This window comes from Spea bombifrons, chromosome 13 (assembly GCF_027358695.1).
Source record: "Spea bombifrons isolate aSpeBom1 chromosome 13, aSpeBom1.2.pri, whole genome shotgun sequence".
NCBI classification, from domain to species: domain Eukaryota; kingdom Metazoa; phylum Chordata; class Amphibia; order Anura; family Pelobatidae; genus Spea; species Spea bombifrons.
The window spans coordinates 18309453-18329064 of NC_071099.1; the positions used below are offsets into that span (position 1 = coordinate 18309453).

The 19612-nt window shown below is 41.2% G+C and overlaps 3 protein-coding genes across 3 annotated transcripts in view; 1 reads left to right on the forward strand and 2 right to left on the reverse strand.

Annotated features, from left to right (window-relative positions):
- Positions 1 to 620: 620 nt before the first annotated feature.
- On the reverse strand, positions 621 to 4618 carry LOC128470930 (gastrula zinc finger protein XlCGF49.1-like). Its single transcript, XM_053452781.1, has 2 exons — positions 3575 to 4618; positions 621 to 1354 (listed from the first exon to the last, which is right to left on the reverse strand). The coding sequence occupies exon 2, from the start codon at positions 1284 to 1286 to the stop codon at positions 621 to 623; it is 666 nt and encodes a 221-aa protein (XP_053308756.1). The 5' UTR covers positions 1287 to 1354; positions 3575 to 4618.
- Positions 4619 to 4713: 95 nt separating this feature from the next.
- On the reverse strand, positions 4714 to 9627 carry TLDC2 (TBC/LysM-associated domain containing 2). The gene is made up of 6 exons (XM_053453988.1): positions 9214 to 9627; positions 7359 to 7523; positions 7098 to 7250; positions 5441 to 5536; positions 5260 to 5336; positions 4714 to 4989 (listed from the first exon to the last, which is right to left on the reverse strand). Exons 1-6 carry the CDS (start codon positions 9244 to 9246, stop codon positions 4854 to 4856), a joined length of 660 nt encoding a protein of 219 aa, XP_053309963.1. The 5' UTR covers positions 9247 to 9627; the 3' UTR covers positions 4714 to 4853.
- Positions 9628 to 13806: 4179 nt separating this feature from the next.
- MMP24 (matrix metallopeptidase 24) overlaps positions 13807 to 19612 on the forward strand; it is a 43983-nt gene continuing 38177 nt past the window's right edge. The window contains exon 1 of the mRNA XM_053453472.1: positions 13807 to 14186. Within this exon, the coding sequence (XP_053309447.1) occupies positions 14067 to 14186 (120 nt within the window). The 5' untranslated portion in view covers positions 13807 to 14066. The remainder of the gene's footprint in view (positions 14187 to 19612) is intronic.

Here is a 19612-nt window from a genome sequence, read left to right on the forward strand (position 1 = left end):
ACGTCTCATGATGCTTCCCTGCCAAGGTTGGGTTGTTGAAGTAGCGTGACAATCATCACTCGTCATTTTCAATCTGTGACTTTGAGTGAGACGAAGTTATTGATCTGGGTGTCCTTTTTTACGACTTACGATTTAAAATAAAAAGGTGGCACATTTCATTCATATTCTTGGCGACATTCTTTTTTTCCCTTCGTTTTAATCACCCCTCAACCACAATGTTATAAATTAAAAGTGAGTTTCCAAGAATAATCTGTAGAATACTCGCTACAGAATGGGACAGAAAAGGAAGGCCTCGTATAATTAAACAGACCAGAAATACCGCACACACAAATATAAATAAAAAAGGACACTATGGTGTGGAGGCAATTTTCTAAATTGCCCCCCAAATATTATAAACAAAAAGTTAAACTGCTTATACGCAGTTTGATGACATCATAGCAATTACGGAAAGTTACCATTTTGAATGTTTACAGTTCCTCGAAAGAATTATCGAGATGTTTGTCTTGGAAAAATACTGAGAGAGAGAGAGAGAGAGACATCCAAACTACGCCAAGGCTTTGGGGAAAGATGGGCAGAGAGACCGGCGCAGGCACAGACAGGACCTGAGAGCACATCACCCCTTATCTATGAATTTTCTGGTGTGCGACGAGACGTGAACTATGAGTGAAATGCTTTCCGCATTCTACACACACGTAGGGCTGTTGGCCGGAATGAGCGCGCTGATGAATGACGAGGTTGGAGCGGTGCGTAAACGTTTTGCCGCACTCGGCGCACCCGTAGGGTCTCTCTCCCGTGTGAACTCTTTGATGCGTTACCAGATTGGAGCTGATGCTGAACTTTTTCCCACATTCGCCGCAGCTGTACGGCCGTTCTCCCGTGTGGACCCTTTGGTGTGCCACGGCGTTGGAGCTGGTGCTGAAGCTCTTCCCGCACTCGGTGCACACGTATGGTCTGGAGCCCGTGTGGACCCTGAAGTGAGTCATGAGGTTGGACTTCTGGGCGAACATTTTTTGGCACACGGCACACGCATACGGTTTGTCTTTTAAATGTGTTTCTTCTTTACAGGTCAGCGATTCCTGGAGGTCCTTGCTCACGGTCGTGTATGAGAGTCTCTTTGCTTTTATGCCGGGGGTTTGTAGCGACGGGTGGCTCTCCGTGACCTGTGCTTCCCACAAACGTCTTCGCGATTCGTCCTCGCCATCTCCTGGCACCGCTTCATCGTTTCCCGCAGGGACAGAGTTATGGGATTTATGTTCAAAGGACGCAGCGGAGCTTTTATTCTCCATCGTGCTGATCGTCTGCCCTTTCTCTCTGCTTTTTTAAGAATCCGCTCCTTTGTTCTTCATGGTTAAGCCTGTTGGGAAAAAAAAGATATAATAATTACGACCATTTTGGAGGTGGCGGGATTTATGTTTTTTTCCCCAAATCCATTGAACTTTTGACAAAATAGGAGAGACGATTAAAGGGATATAGAACTAGTTGGGAAAAGAAGTGAAAATTCCATACTTCCCAAAAATATGATAACGCGATGGCAGCCCCTACGGCTACAGAGCCCCCCCCTACGGCTACAGAGCCCCCATCCTCTCCGGGAATCTCGCAGCTTCTCTCGTATTACTCCGTCGGTTTAATGGCGTTTCCCAGATCCTGCGTATTACCATTCGGCACGTTAAATAAAGCCATGTACTGACAGATTCAATCATCATTACCTATGTATTAGAAACCTACAGGTGAGCAGCGTTTCCGTGGTTTTTCCTCCCCGTTGGGTCACTTCTCTCATTTAGTAGAAACAGAGACCTCTGCGTCAGACCTTTAGTAAATAATGTAATAAATGTAATAAATCTTTACTAAGGCTGCACCTCTGGGCACGGAATCAACGCACGCCTTTAGTGTCCCAAGGTGAGGACAATTATGATGTCAGCAATAACCTGCACATGTCAGAAGGTGGCACACGTGGGGGCCGGGGATGCGGGGTGTACGATGTCTTACACACTTTTTCTCTATAATTATTGTGTGCAGCAAACTCTGCCTCCTCGCATTAAGGGGGCACTCCGGCCACCATACGCACTTTATAGACATATGAGAGCTGAGTGCTCCCTCTACAATCCCCCCCCCCGTAAATGAATGAATGGAGGGAGGCTGCAGCTCCAGTGCTGGCTCCTGCGAGGGTTCTCTGGGGGTCTGGGACCTCCTGTACACATGCGCAGAAAGAGCTCCCACTGAGTGCTTTCCTGCCTCTGGCTGATTACAGACCACCCACAGGACCACCTGCTGCAGCTTCTCCTTAAGGTAAGTAATCTATTTTTTATGTTTGCAAATATATTACTGTATGTATGTGTTACTGTGTGTTTGTGGATGTATGTGACTGTATGTATGTGTTACTGTGTGTTTGTGTTATTGTGTGTTTGTGGATGTATGTGACTGTATGTGTGTGTTACTGTGTGTTTGTGGATGTATGTATGTTACCGTATGTGTGAGTTACTGTGTGTTTGTGGATGTATGTATGTGACTGTATGTGTGTGTTACTGTGTGTTTGTGGATGTATGTATGTGACTGTATGTGTGTGTTACTGTGTGTTTGTGGATGTATGTATGTGACTGTATGTGTGTGTTACTGTGTGTTTGTGGATGTATGTATGTGACTGTATGTGTGTGTTACTGTGTGTGGATGTATGTGTGTTACTGTGTGTTTGTGGATGTATGTATGTTGCCGTATGTGTGTGTTACTGTGTGTATGTTGCCGTATGAGTGTGTTACTGTGTGTTTGTGGATGTATGTATGTTACCGTGTAAGTGTGTGTTTGTGGATGTATGTATGTGTGTGTGTTACTGTGTGTTTGTGTATGTGTGTGTAAGTGTGTGTTACTGTGTTTGTGTAAGTGTGTGTTACTGTGTGTTTGTGTAAGTGTGTGTTACTGTAGTGCTCCTCAACCCCTTTTCCTCAAGGCACACCTATCAGTCCAGGATTTAGGTATTACTCAGGTGTGTCAATGTGGTAGTACACGTGTGTGTGTCAATGTGGTAGTACACGTGTGTTAGTACGCATCTTAAAATGCATTGGATATTTCTGGTTGTAAACATTTAAATAATGTTCTGTTATCATAATAAATAATAATAAAAATACATTATAACTTTATTTAATTTTAAATGAATATTAACCTGAAATGGGGGTCACAGGGCAGGTATTTGTGGGAAAAATATTTTGTGAGCAAAGTTTTATTTACAATAAATCTGAAAAACATTTATATATTTTATATTTTAATAAAACATTAATTCCAAACATTCCTCAGTAAATAATAATAATAAGGATTTCATGGTCACCCGCGGGCCGCGGGAATGACGGCATCACTCGGTGTGTAGGAGAGCAGCTTGTGAGGTAACTGTGTGGTGGTTGTGAGGTGATTTATTGTGAGGTGATTGTGTGGTGATTGATTGTGTGGTGATTGATTGTGAGGATTTCTTTTTACTTCCTGTCATGTAACTCGGTGGCAGCCCCGGTGAGGAGGAAAGAGCACGGAGGACAGAAACGGTAAACGGACAAATATCTGCCGCCCACAGAAATAAAAGCCGCCGGCCTACCTGATCCAGATGAACCCTTTGTGCGTACAGAAGATTGATTTAAAAGTCCAGGGAGAAATGTCAGCTCCGGGAATTCTGGGAATTGTAGTCCTGCTCTGCTTATGATAATAGCATCTTATTGCGATAGGACTACAATACCCAGAATGCTGTGGGAACAGACAGCAAACAGCCGCACTGTCTAAATACACTGACATTACAGTGAATGAATGAATGAATGAATGCATGACTCTCTCTGCATACATTAATATACAGCAACATTCCAATAATAAAGAGTCTTGGAGGAACGTAGAGATAACAAAGCAATTGTGGAGACAATTCAATTCTCTTTAGCCATTTATTCTGAATTGAGAAAAGACCGGGTAGATTTTATTGTACAACTTGTTGGGTAATAACGCTTTCTGGTATGGGGCAATTATTATCTGCAGGTATAGGGTACAGCAATGTGCGCCGGCTTCGCGTGGAGCTCCGCCACCCGACTTATGGGAAAGTGGGAAGAAGAATATATTTGTTATTCGGTGTGAACCTGGTGCTGTGTAAGCGATACATCGTCAACAAATCCATACAATCTGCGCTTAGACACAAAATGTTTGCATTGTTTAAGACTTTGAGTCTTTACAGCAGGAAAAATAGGCAGACTGAATGGGGCCAAATGGGGCCGATCCGCCGGCAGGTTTAATGTTTCTATGTCTCTAAACTTCACCACTCTTTCTCTTTGTGAAATCACTCTGCGGTGGCACATGCAAATTAACATTTGCATACTTGCCAACTGTCCCGACTTTGCTCGGCCAGTCCCGATTTTTAAGGCACTGTCCTGGCCAAATTTTCCCCAGGCATGTGTCCCGAGTTATGCATCTCTCGCCTCAGAGACTCGGTCCGGCTTGTCCAGCTGCTGGAGAGATCGGCGGCTGCTGTTTTTATCTTGTGGAATATACACAAAAATAAAACAATGGAATGAACTTTAGACTTCTTTCAACCTTATTAAGGAACCACCGTCGATTGTTAATCTGCTGAACATTGAACTTGGCCTGCAGATAACTATACTGGCATGGTGTCGCTCAGTAAAGGTAATAGAAAGTCTTGGATCTACCAGAATTCCTCTCGGTTTTCATAGGTCCGTTGATTATTGTTTTCATAATTAATTTTGTTGATGTTTAAATTCGCTGTTTAAACTGAATTTTGAGTTATTTTCACACTACAATGTTTTGACCAGCTAAATTCCTGTAATACTGCTCACGATGATATAGTACGATATATGGACGGAGAAGGCAGCTGCCGAGTGTCAGGTAAATGCCCACACCTCAAGGTTATGGATGTGGAACTGCTCACTGGTGGACAGTATGTCATTGTTAAATGTTTCACACCTCTGGCTTCTTCCGTGATACAAATCTTCATCCAGCCATAGACCAAAATTACCGCTGCAAGGGAGAAAAGATCAGATTGAAATTGTCTATTTTAATCTTTTTTTTCCCCAAGAACTCAAAGGTTTAGCAAAATACACCAAAGAATCTTCATGTATGATAAGCCCTTTAGATGCCATAAGTCTAGATATCATGTTAATGGGACAATAATGTCCCCAAATCCCACAAAGCCTCGTTAAAGCTTGGTTTAGAACTTATTGTGAGTTGAAGTCATCAAGTTACACTCTGGCTGGGGTTCCACTCAGGACGATGCATGGAAGTCCTTACCATCTGCCTCCTCCAAATGACAGCGAATGTGTGTCCCCCCGCACAAATAATGTATTATCACCTGTCCACCGGAACACCTTTGGGCACAAAGAAATATATAAAATGCATCTGACTGACGTTTTCATCGTAGTTTCCATAAAAACAAAGAAATGCAAAGCCCTTTCGCCCTCGGTTTATTTACCTTGAGCTCTGGTGAGAAACTAAATAGAAAGGTTTCACCAGTTCCATAGAAAGTTGACCTGGCCTGCAGCTCAGCAGAGGAGAAAACCCCAAATACCTGCAAGAGATTAACATTCAGGGAAAAGAATTTGAAGAAAATGGCCAATTCTAGACTTTTACAGGGATATATTATACTCTTCGGCTTTATTTGTAGTTTGAGGTTATGGTGAAATAGTTGTTTAGTAACGAGATACATCTGGTTTATATACAACGGCACCTTATCAAACGCTACAATCTGATGCAAAACAACAGAGGTGGAAAAGGGTGACAGATACTGCAAGAGGGATAAATGTCCAAAGTACACTCACTGTTGAAAGTAACAACACTCACAAAAGCCATCCCCACACAGTAACAAGAGTTATACAAAAACATGGAGTTTGATGGCAGATAAGAGACCTTCACCCCATATTCTTCTTTGTACAGCGCTGCGGAATCTGTGGGCGCTTTATAAATAAAGGATAATAATAATAATAATATTGCTTCATACTCTATGCTGAGCATTTGGCTATGACATCATGTTCTGGCATGATGTATTTTTAGAACGCACGGCACCAAGTTAGATTCACTGTGCAAGCAATAAAAGCTTTGTATTCAAAGTAGTTTAATATACAAATATTTCCAAGGATCCTGCCTGGGGCACTGAATTTCGAACCACAATCACTATATATATATATATATATATATATATATATATATATATATATATAGGCATTTAAATAGAATCTTTAGAACAAAGCAGATTAACTTTGAGTCGCCTTCAATAATAATATTGTATACAATAACAGTTTATGGAAAATATCAGGAATTCAAGGACATCCTGTAAATGATTGACTCCTGAGGTGCTGCATTATAGAATTATAACTCTAAAATTTAATATACAATATGGTTACCTTATTGTAATTTGTTCATATAAACTTGTAAATCATGTAAATGTAAAATAGATATATAAATCAGAAGGGATGAGTCGGGTATAGATATATAGTGTATATAGTGTTGGCTGTGCTCCTAACAGTACAACTCTTTGGAGTTTCTAGTAGATTTTTTTGATGTTTTATCAGCAACCATACGCCGCAGGCTGCAGCCATCTGAGAGGGCGCCATGGATGTGTGTCGATTATGGGAGCCCTAAAAGAAAATAGACCTTTTCACTGTATTCATCTGCCTCGTGCTGATTTCCCTAATGGCTGAGTAGGACTTCTTGACTTATGACATCATAACGATGTTCCCATTTTGGTCTCTGTCCATGTAGGCAGCACAGAAGGACAGCAGGAGATATCTGGGCGAGGGGACGCCAGGAACAGGGGATGCATGGTGGGTAAGCAGTTTTCTGAAGAACCAGAAGAAGCTATGATGTTCTTCTTATTCACCTTCCTTTGTTGTATTTGCATGAAAGTGACCTGGAGCCATTAGTTTTGTAAGATTATTACACTTACAACCCCACTCACACTCCAGTCTTACAGTAAGAACTTTAGAAGGTAAGAAGCAGGTTGAACAAAGGGCTGCCAATGTGAATAATCTATAATCCATGATACAAGCAATATAAAACAATGATCCCTCTAATTAAATAATGCAGGAAAAATGTAAACATAAGAACTTAACATAAACTGTGGCAGTTATTACCTGTCCTTCATTATCCTTGATGACCAGAAGAACTGGTGAGCTGATAGCATTCATGGTTCTGTACATGGTCCTCAGACTGAAACCGTGTTTTTCTGTGCTGTAAAGAAGTCTCATGGGATATCCCACAACCCTTGGCGGCAAATGTTGGCCAATCTGTGAATAATAAGATGTTTACGCTAAAATAAATATATAAATAAATAATAATTAAGAAAAAAACGAATACATTTAAAGGAACAACACAACCGGTGGAGTCACCCCTACCTTCTTGATGTGTTCATTTGTTAAAATCTGACTGTTCCCAACCAAAACGGGTTCATATGGCTCCTCGGTAGGTTTTCCGGTAGATTTTTGTGTCTCGACCTCAGGGTACTCGATACACTCAAAATCTGAATCATCGCTGGGCAGGGCTTCATACAGGTTATTGCTCTAAAAGATGGAAAAACAAAATAGTCCAATTTATTAGAAAGTAGGTTCCCAGCGGGTGAGCACCAGAGAGCATCCCAAGGGAGCTGCTGAGAAACATTTTATCTTTGGGTTTGCGACTCAATTCCAGTAAATGTCTTGTTATCGTCTTTTGATCTGTACATCTGCTAGAAATTAGCAATGCCAGCTAACAAATACCCAGGAAAATATACCGGTCTGTTACCAATGAGAAAGGATACAAAGAATGTATCCACTTTTATTACAAAGTATTCACAGTAGTTGCAATGGTTAATAAACAACAATTATTAGGAAATGATGGGCTTTAGAGCCTGTGAATCCTGAAGTTGGGATTATTTGTAACAAGCGACTTTGTGTCTTGTTTTGGGTAACTGACTCATTTCCTTGTTTGATCTATACACATGTTTTATATCGGTACGATGTTGGCTAAACAAGTGAAAATCTTGTAATGTAAGCAGCATGCTTGTTTTGGTCTAATACAAAATAATTACATGAAGCCGCAAAGGTGCCTCCGATTACAATACCTGGACGAGCCGGGAGGGTTTATGTGTAACGTTAACCATTCGATGATCTGCCTAAAAGAATTCCATCTAGTGATGAGTGCAGTGAATCAGCTCATAAACCAGTCGGAAAGGTGAACTAAAAATATAATTAAATATAACGGGTGGAGCAGACAGGTTCTGGGGTTTTAGGATATCCTTTTACAGGCAACAGAAGCATGGAATTTAATGACAGAGAAACATTTGACCCATATGCCCGTGACATTTTGTTTGACCTGCTGTAAGAGGCCAAACCTTGCTTGATCCTTGGTCTTGCCTTGTGTCCAGCAGAACCCTATGTCTATCGCATTCATGTTTATGTATTCCCACACTGTATTTCCATTGCTTTAATCATTTTTGTACCCCTTCTCTGAACCCATTCTATTTCCAGTATGTCCTTTTTTGTACTGGCTCCCAAAACTCCACTGCATATTCTGGATGTTCGTTTCACCAATGACTTATAAAGAGGCAACATTATGTTCTGATCTCCTAAACCTATTCCCCTTTTAATGCATGCCTTATGGACAGCTGCCTGATATTGTGCACCGCTACAGTCTATTGTCAACAAGAACACCCAAATCCTTTTCCATGGAGGGTTTACCCAACACATAACCGTTTGGAGGATAATTAGTATTTTTATTTTCCATTACCCAAGTGCGTCATTTTACATTTATCTATATTAAAACACATCTGCCAGTTACCTGCCACATTCTCCCATTTTGTGGAAATCTCATTGCAGAGAAATGGCATCCTGTTCAGACTTTTATGACCTCACATAAGGAAATACTTCTGCAAAAATTGATACATTACTTCATAAATAAATGAATCGGCCCAGGGATGAAAGAGGCGCTCCTCTTATAACCTTTGTCCAGCTGGAAAAAGGGCCGTTCACAACGACCGTCTATAATCTGTCTTTCAATCAGCTCCCTACCCAAGTACAAATCATTTTTCCAATCTAATATGCCTTTCACTCAGTAACCAATTGTGTGGCACGGTATCAAAATTTTTGTATATTACATCCATTGGATTACTTTGATCTAGATTGAAACTTACCATTTCTTAAAAAGCCAGTAAGTTCGTTTGACGTGACCTATCACCCATCAATCCATGTTAAAGATGTGTAATAATATTATTACCTGGAAAAAAGTCCTGGCAGCATCTCTAAACATGCCTTCAAACAGATTTCCCACTATGGATATCGGCGTTTTGGTTTTCTTGTCTTTATTTTTATCTCTTTTTAGATGGTGCTAGGGGGACACCTCTTGCTTCTCCTCCAGTTGTTGACTTGGCTTCATTGAAAGTGTCCAGCAATCTAACGACGCATCTCAATGAGGTTTGACAGCCGGCACTGCCCCTTAGCTGAAATAGCTGTCCTTACTACTAGATGAAGTATAAGTCCTGCCCAAGGCAAGCCCACAAAATCTTTACCTGCCTTGACCCTGTCTGCCGCCCCCGTCAGTCACCACCAGTACAATTTCTACCACCTCCGGTCCGATTCAAAAATGGGAGCTGCCGTGTGCTGCTCATCCATAACCTCAGAAATTATCTCGCCAAAAAACTCTTAAACATCATGCGGATAAGCCTGGGTTTTACCGGTACATTGCTGACGTATACAGAGATTGTTTTCCAATATTATTATAACGTTTAGCAATTGGTAATAATCCTCACATGAAAGTATAATAACAACAGCAAAGCCATTACGCAAAACACGCTTTATCCTGGTGACCGGGCAATCATCTGTTCCATATGGAACGCCCGTTATTTGTGACAGAAGTCAACATTTAGGGGATCCCATTCTTGGTGCGGCCATCAAAGCTGCAGAGAACGGGCCCTGCTTACTTTGATTAGACTACCTAATGAGTTAATCCATGGCTTCAGAAGCCCCAGGGAAATACCTGCCTCCCTATAACGCAGTTAGACAGCATTTACTATTATTATTAAAAAAAATTATAATAATAATATTCTGCTGCGCAATATAACACAACAATTATCCCTTAACAAAAGGTAAGGAACTCAAAAGTAAGTCTCGAAGAATTGTTAAGAAACAAATTGTGATTATTCACTAAACAGAGTTACAGTGAGAGAGTTTGCATGTTACATATAAGATAAATCAATATATTCTTGGCCAATATATTTGTAAGAAAATGTAATATTATAATATTATAATACATTTGAGACATACATAATATATAATAATAACTGCATGAAATGGATAAAGCAGAAATGGATCTATGCTGGGGTAAGTCCTTCATCATACATTAAAGTGGTGAAATATTGTAACTCGCGTATAAATCCCTGTGTAGTGAATAAGCCCAATGATACATCCCATGCCTATTTTAAACCGGTTAATCATATAAGTGTCTGCTTTTATAGGTTGGAAAGTTTGTCTGTTTAACCAAAATGCACGCAACTTTTCACCCTTCCCCTGTATATCTGCCGGCTCTCTGCTCAGAGCAGGATGGGATAAAAGAATTAATGAAGTCTGGATATGTTTTGGAACAAAAAAAAAATACATTTCTATTATTTTCTTTAAGAGTAAGTTGTACATACCAGCAGCGTGTAAGAAGAGCGAAGCGTTTTCATGTTTGCGAGCTCGTCAGCTGAAGGCGTGAAGCCTCTGAAGGTTATATGTCTTGGATGACGAACACGCCCAAAACACAGAGTTCACTTTACCACATTTCATAAATCTCAGTGCTGATGTCATACTTGTGTTTCTTTCAAATACTTCTAAAAATAACCCCTTTTTCTGTGTGTCTGCCCTGCAATACGTTGTGTTTTCTCACATACATTGGGCTGCATGTATATTACAAACACTTCTTTTGGAGAAAATTACAAAAAGTTACTTTTTGAACTTTTGCTATGTGGTTTGGCATATTTAGAGAAATAATGCTTCTTTATTTTTATGATTAAATCATGTGATGAGATTTGCGTTAAACATAGAATTTGATGGCAGAGAAGAACCGTTTAGTCAGTCTAGTCTTCTCGTTTTTCCTTGATCTTGTCTTAGATTCCGGATAGATTTATGCCAATCCGGTGCATGTTTTACATTGTATCTCCTCTATTTTGGTAAACTTCTTTAAAGTATTTAAATGTTTCTATCACGTCTCCCCTCTCTACAGTTTCTACACATTGAAATCTCTTTCCTGCTATTTTTATCCTGCATACCATTTATCATTTTAGTTCATTCTGAACTCTCTAGAACAGGGGTCCTCAAACTGCGGCCCTCCAGCTGCTGCAGGACTACATCTCCCATAATGCTCCTTCAGCTAAGGGGCTGGCTGAGGAGTATGGGAGATGTAGTCCTGCAGCAGCTGGAGGGCCGCAGTTTGAGGACCCCTGCTCTAGAATGTCGATATCCTTCTTGAGATGGGGTCTCCTGCCCTGTACACAATACTCTCTGAGGTCTGAACGGCGGCAGAACCTCTCTCTCTCTTTGCTCCTAATGTCTATTAATTCCATGGACTGTTTATAAGGTAAATTCAATACTTGCTGGACAAACATGAGTTTGATTTAGTAATTATTTATATAGATGGAGCATTTACTTATGTGTGTACTATACATGTGACTGCAGCGGCTGATGCTCTTAAAAGGGACACTTCAACCATCATGTGTACTTTAATGCATGTGATGGCTGCATGGTGGCTTTCCATTTCCACGGTGTCACTTTTGTAAGTATTGAAAATGATATCTCGTCTGATGGACGGATATAGGTTTGGCAGATGCCCGGAGAAGCTTGGTGCCTGCTGTCAAGTTTAGTGGAGGAGGTAAATTGGGCTTGGTCTATTTTTCAGGGTTTGAGCCCCTTAATGATCCAGTGAAGGGTAATGTTAATGCTTCGGCATACAAAGTCATTTTAATCAACTATATGCTTCCAACCTTGTGGGAACGGTTTGGGGAAGGCCCTTTTCTATCCATGCAGCATGACTGTGCCCCAGTGCACAAAGCTAGGTCCGTAAAGACAGTTGGATGAGTTTGGAAGAACTTGGCCGGCCGCACAGAGCCCTGACCTCAACCCCATCGAACACCTTTGGGAGGAACTGGAAGGTTGATTGGGAGCCAGGCCTTCTCGTCCAACATCAGTGTCTGACCTCACAAATACTCTCTCTACCGGATGAACGGCCACAAATGCCCACAGAAACATTCCAACATCTTGTGAAAAGGCAGGAGGAACTCTGTATTATTGCCCATTATTTTGGAATAGGATATCCAAATGTTTTTTGGTGATGTTAGTCCTGGCGAAATAAGGATGAACCGAGTTTCTCCCCTCCAACCATGTAAAATATTTCAAATAACATTTTTGAAAACACCTAAATAGCCCTCCTCTAAGTTAAAATAACGGCTGTAGTCAATGCTGGAGTTATTTAAATGGCAATCTTTGCCTATATTGCTATGGAAATAGGTAAAAACAAGGATACTTTGACCCAGAATCATTAACTGCAAAACGCAAGAATAAATCCAGAGTTCAAACGCTGCCTAAAGTCCTTGAATTCATGTGAAGCTGCAGCGAAACCACATCAGCAGGTTTCAGGTAGTGACCCAAAAATCTTGACATCAGAGTAGCCCAGGGGATTCATGAATTAATAAGTAAATGCAACAGCAGAAGCACACATCTCCACTTACAAACTAACTCAACACGCATTCTTCGTTGGTAAGACTGACTGGGACTCCGGACTTTAAGGACAACAATCGTCATCATACAAGGAAGCAGACATTTTATTGTAAAAACCAAGATCCACCTGTTTCAGAGATTCAGAGCTGTCTGAGGCAATTTACATCGGCTAAACAAATGGGCTATTTGGGGTTGTGTCTTTTGGCCACCACCCGTCCCTTAAGACTTCTGATACCGTGTTAGCCATAGAAAGGGGGAGAGCGACTTTGGCAAAGACGATACCTTCATTGGCTAACTGTCGTATAACAGATTGCAAGAGACTATCTAGGTTTCTTCTTCAGATAGTATGGTTGAAGAAGAGACCTAGATAGTCTTGAAAGCTTGCAATCCATTATACGTCTGTTAGCCAATAAAGGTATCATCTTTGCCAAAGTCGCTCCTTTCCTCTATCACTTTGGAGCACCTACTTCACAACAGACGGTGGGAAGTACGAACAATCTCAGGCTTTAAGCAAACGCAAAAAGGTTTATTATAAATACCATAACAATATAGATGGACTATGTGAAGGTTCTGGTGACCCTGGGTCAGGTCCATTTAACTCCTTGCCCCCTCATTAATAAAAACACAGTTCTATACAGGTCTACATATGTGCCACCTACATCTAAAGCTATAGATTTTTTTCCACCACAGGGTCACATAACATCACGTTACGCATTCCCTACTCCCGGGGTAGGCCAAGTACGAGTCAGACTGGTCTTGTTTAAAATATTTTGGATGGGCCTAGGGCAACTTCCCCATAGCCAAGTGGGCCAGCCCACCCCATATACAAATAGAACATATTTTTGGAAGGCGGGATTTTGAGCTCCTCCTAAAGAGGGCACCTGGCGAGGTGCATGTGGAGGTATCTCACTCACTGTGGAGCAAGAGCATCCTTATCCTCCCAGTGATAGAGGGACCAGCGCGCATCCTCTGGCCCCGCCCCTGCTCTCCCATTGGCCCGCGCCGAGTGACTCTCTTGCTCGGTGCGCCTGTTACTAAGGCATTTTATCCCCCTCACCCCGCTCGCTACTATGAGAAGCCGCCGTGTGATGTGAGCAGCGCAGGGGGTTCGGTACGCCGAGGTCAGCCCGCCCCTCCCCGTTATCGTCCCGGGGATGGGCGCCTCACCTGTCATACATATAGCGCGGCCCTGGCTTCCTTAGCAGTCCTCCGCCAAGCCTCCTGCCCTGGGCGCGGCACCTCGGGGAGCAATGCATCCCAAATAAAGGCGCGTCCCACAAACAGGTGCCGGGGGGGACGCGGCTTTACCTCCCGGGCGTGCATGTGATGCCCTGAGCTCAATGCAGACGTGAGACCTCATTCCCCAAAAGAGCCACCGTTATGGCTGAAACTGGAATTAAGAGACGGAAACCGAAGCTTCTGGGATTTTGTATCAAAACCTGTTTCCTGCAGTTTTTCGTGGTCTCGGTGTTCGGTGAGGAGAAGACCTTCATTGTAGAGGTAGGTCGGCGGGCAGACAGATGAGAGCCTGTGACAGCAGCGCCTCGGGGAATAGCATGCGGCGGGGTAACGGCACCGTGCTGTGCCACAGTGATGAATAATGATATGTGCTTCTGCAACATGCATTACTGTGTCATGTGCTGGAATCCATATGTGTAACATACACAACATACATCGATATATCCACAATGAATAATGCACATAATGCATTGCGGGGCGTCATGCTTATGTAGACACAGTACATTATTTTGCCTGTGAAATGTTCTACACCTCCCCAATAATATTCATTTCACATTTCATGTATTGTGTGTGTGTGTGTATATATGGATGCACATATGTATATATATAGAGAGAGATGTAAATAATGGAATTCCTACACTGTATGTGATCTCTTCCTAGCCATGCACCTGCATATAATGTGTAATATATACATTGCATATACATACCCCCCATGCACCTGTGCTAGATAGGCCTTCTGTATATTACATTATACATACCTGTGCTGCAGGCTTTGCTGTCAAATAACGTACAGGTAAGCCTTTGAAGAGGGCCACGTAGTATGCATAGATCTGTATGTGTTACACAGAAAAAATATATAGAAATCGTCTGTCCTATGAACCTTGATAAGAAAACTCTGGCTGCAAGGAGCTGATCATGAAACTGGCTGATTTGGGAAATGTGTCACTTAGCATAGGAGCCATGGTTCTTTTGTACTGTTTTCTGGCCGTTCATTGTTTCCTGTGAAAAGAGTGAAGTCGGCATAGAGATGTTAGCTGAATTTGGGGAGAATATTGCATGCATTGGGTTTTTGTGATTACACATATAGATCAGTGTAATATCACATTATAGTTGTTTGTGCAGAACTCTAACACGCGTATCATATTGCACATCGATCGAGAAATTGCATGCTAGGCTACAGCTCATCATGTCTGAAATCAAGACGGCCGTGCCACTTTGTGATGTCATTCATCAGCTAAATATGTCAAATTGCATTACGTAAACCAGACCGTATGGCGTTCCATGCAGTGCGCGTGGTTTGTTATCGTGGCAAGAATTTGAGAACAGCATGTTCATGATGCCACTCAAGAACGCCCAATTATTTTGGAAGGCTTACACCATAAAATGACAAATACTTGATCCAGTTACAGACAGATTGCATGCGGAAAACAGCAGAACCTGCGCGATAAACCTACAGAATTCAGACACGAGTTCTCCAAAAATAGATTTTTTTTCAACAGACAATATATAAATAGAATATAGAAAGGAGTAGGACCAAGGAAGAAGGAGGTGAGTGGATTGGCTGAGGCCACTAAGATGCATATATCAGCATTATTTGTTGCTAGACAAGCTTTCTGTATCGGTCTAGCTCTGTTTCTAAGAAAACACTGTCAGAAACAATGACAACATTTTTATTGTATACCCACTCACGTGGTCAAATACACATCACTTGTATCTCAGGTGAAATTCACGTATCATACAGTAATTGTATGTCATCATGTATGAAAAAGAGGTTGTAATAACAGAAGGCACCTTTACAATAGTGTTTAATATGTTAGAGGTCATTGTTATTGATAAAGTATCATTCAGGTGAGCCATAATTATCACTATTTCAAAAAATTATTATTTTCCAGTAAGTAAACTTAAATATTAGCTTTGTATTTTTCTATTCTTCATTCCTTTTTATTTTTATAGTTCCAGTTATCGGGGGGTTTATTATCCAGACTGTCAAAACAAGAGTCAAGGAGCCATCTTGGGGTTGTTGTAGGAAACACTATGCTGTCGTATAAACAGCAGTAACATTGTTACCACCTAAACACTATGGTTTACATACTAATGCAGAAGAACTGGCAATGCTTGTTTATTGTATAAATAATTGTATCATGCTGTAGCGCCGTGGAACCTATAGATAAGGGTTCTAATCTGGCAATAGTGACACATTAAGTAAAGGTGTCTTACCATGTTTTTTCATGTACTCAAATGTTATGTATATATCTAATTGTTACAATTGTACAATAAATTGAGATTTCTTATATTTTAGAAAAATAATAACGGATAAGAAAGCAAATAGTTACTCTATTGCTTACTAAACACATCTACCATATACCCGTGTGATATACTGTTTTAATCTATGAATATCAAGTCGGGTTCTTTCATATTTGGAAAACCTGCAGCAGGAAACTATTATTAGATGAGGAAGCAAGTTTTCTTTACCCTCCATGCTTTCTATTAGGTCTCTCTATTTTTCAGGAAAGAACATTTAAAATGTAACTTTAATGTTATGTTTTATGTTGTGTGGAAGATAAACTCACAAAATATCTTTTCAGATATTAATACATGGAATTATATAGAGCTTCGCTCCAAAAACATTCCCATCAAGGTGGATTTAGTGTGGTTAATATTTGATGTATAGCTGATTCTTAAGTTCTTCTCTTAAGTAAAAAGATAGGTTAGGATGTTCATTTGCACAACTTGACTGTGAAAATTAACTTTAAAATAGTCTGTAGCTTTCAGATAATTCCAGTCCCCAGTCATGGTAATGGTCTCTTGCGTCAGTGAAAGACCAAAATTTGAGGGTAGCGTAGCAGCTGTCACTAGTGACGGGTAGCACGACTACACTGTACCCTGGACATACTTGAATCATCATGGATGGTTGGCTAGTAAATGTGTGTGCATACATACATACATACATACATACATACATACATATATAAACATACACAGACGTGTGAAAAAGAAAGGACACCCTCTTTGATTTCTATGGCTTTACATATCAGGGCATAATAACAATCATCTGTTCCTTAGCAGGTAAATACAACCACAGATGAACACCACCACGTATACAAACATAGGTGATTTTGCTAATGTTACTGCTGGGGCAATAAAATGACCTAGAATCTAAAGCGTGTTTACTAGCACTCTCAACACATAGAAAACCATTGCCAGACAGAACATTTTTTTCGTCTCTCAGTCCTGCCAACAGATATCGACCCTTAGGTCACCGCTTAGACCATATCGATTCAAGTTATGTAATCATATTTTCTTCAAGCTTTCAGGGAAACTTAAGTAAGAATGGCGTGATAATCCAGATCTGTATTTTTTTTTTGTTTTTTGAAAACTTAAGATTCCCAAACAATTAGATGGTATAATCAATAATGACATCAGCTCGATATTACGATAGCAGAACACTGGAGTAATGTAAGATAAGCAGGACTGCTGACTAATCTACAGAGACAGTTAATGCGAACATTATACAACATCTGTGCCGCTCACTGACAGTGTTCTTTACGTTGTAATTTGGGCTTATCCAGAAGTGCATTAGAGCTGCTTTAAAGTATAGGTCTAGTCATGAGGGGAAATTGCCTTGCAGCTGCAGTGCAAAAATAGATTTCAGGTAGGTGTTAGACAATGCCGTATCCGGATAGAAGCCTAATTTTAGGTTAATTTGTCCACAGCATGCAAGACCCCCCTAGGTCTGCGTTCTGTATCCGTCAGTTAAAAATAAACATTTTCATAGCGCCACGTTTAGGGACCAGGGATGGAGGCAATCAATCTCAACAAGCTCAACCACAATGTTATGTTGCGGAATAAGGGCTCAGCCGCATTCTCTGTGTCCCCAGAATTTCGTGCCAGTACCAGTATGCGTGCTCGCCCGTATCTACATTATCACTGCCCGGTGAGTAGGGACATGTATAACTGAGCAAGACAAATCAGGAAAAGAACCTCTTTAATCAACAAGTTAATGAAGTAGTACAATGAGCATTAAAAAAAAAAAGCTGTAGGCATCCAGTCATACAGACCAGCGGAATTAGCCTACCTAGGAGCTCTCAGTGTTTGGCTCAGCCACATGTGGGCATGAAGCTAGCCCCAGGCAGTCTTTAAAGGTTGGGGAGTGGGGGGAATTTGGTGGAGAGTTGGCAGGGAGTGGGCATAGTCAGACGCTATTCCCCTGCCTGTAAAAAAACTGTTCTTTAACCTGAAAAGCTCCTTCTCCTCTAGCTCCAGATAGAGGGAGCACTGTTTAAATACACCGACTCCTCACCCAATTCCTGTACCACTCCCATACATATGCCATCTGGGGCTACCCCTACCGTTATTGCTGGCCAGTCTTGCCCCCCCTGCGTGTCTAGTCCTGGCCCCCCACTAACCAACTTCCCCAGAAAACGGAGGTCTACGGGTAGCCGGCATGGCAAGTTCTCATGTGTGATGTACAAGCTACAAGAAACGCACTAATGGTGCCGACCTCCAATAAAGCCTTTTATTTCATGAAGGATTTTGAAAATAGAAAGTAAGCAGGGACTGTACATACTTTCAACTCGGAACCTCAAGTGCAGAAAAGAACTTTAAGTAAATTATTAAGCGTGGAACTTTGCTGCTCTCTTACAGTGTACCATAAAAAGCTTTTCCTAAAATATTAATCGCATGTAGAGACCCTAAACACGAGAATATGCGAAGCGTAAGGCGACAGCAGACAGATGAAGCAGTTTTTTCATGTTGCGGTTAGAAAAGGGAAATTTAGAGAAACAGGGTTTGTAAATCAGCACAATTTGTCTGACGTTTAGAAGGGTATTGAAGAGCATGGTGGGCTTGGTCTGTTGGAGTCTACGGACAATTTCTGCTTGAAAAGGTGTTCCCCTATTGATCCACGGTTAGCTTACCAGTGCTTTCTTCATTTACTATATGACTGTTTATGATTATGGTTTATTTAACGTTTGATTGTGTTGGTAGCGTAACCAAGATCCAGTCATCCCCAAGTTAATGAATCTTTATCTAAGCGCATCTGTCATACATTAACTGGAAAATGGACCTTTAATGGACCAACACAAAACAAGATATACAGACACATAAGCTTTTAGGGACTGTCCTACATTTAATGAAGACTCAAAATGAGGTCCCAAAAGCTTACGTGGCTCTACCTATTTCTCCAGCTGGAGGACTGTAGGCTACTGTTTTCTCTGGTCCCCGACCTATCTGGAAAATTCTGAGGTACGGTTATATCACATACTAACTAGACAGGATCTGACATCCAAGCCTCCCAAGAGGTGGCCCTCCATAGTGAAACATTTCACATCACTCAATAATATGATGTGAGATCTGCCATAAACACTCTACAAATTATATGGAAAAAACATTAGGATGCAGTGGACATGCGCCACTTTATTGTCCCTACCTAGAACTGTTCTACTTATAAGTGCCACTAGTAATTGAATTAGATGGATTTGCACCACGTACTTCTGATTGTCAACCTTTTTTTTTTTTTGATAAATACCCTAATCAGGGCTGGATAGCCCCCTGATTCTTCCTGTAGGTAACACTGTGTCCTCTTAGCCTGTCACATTTTTCCTGGGTCTATATGTACTACAAGCTGAGAAACACCGCACTGTGCCGGACGTAAACATTATAATAGCTTTGAGATAGAATAACGTTAC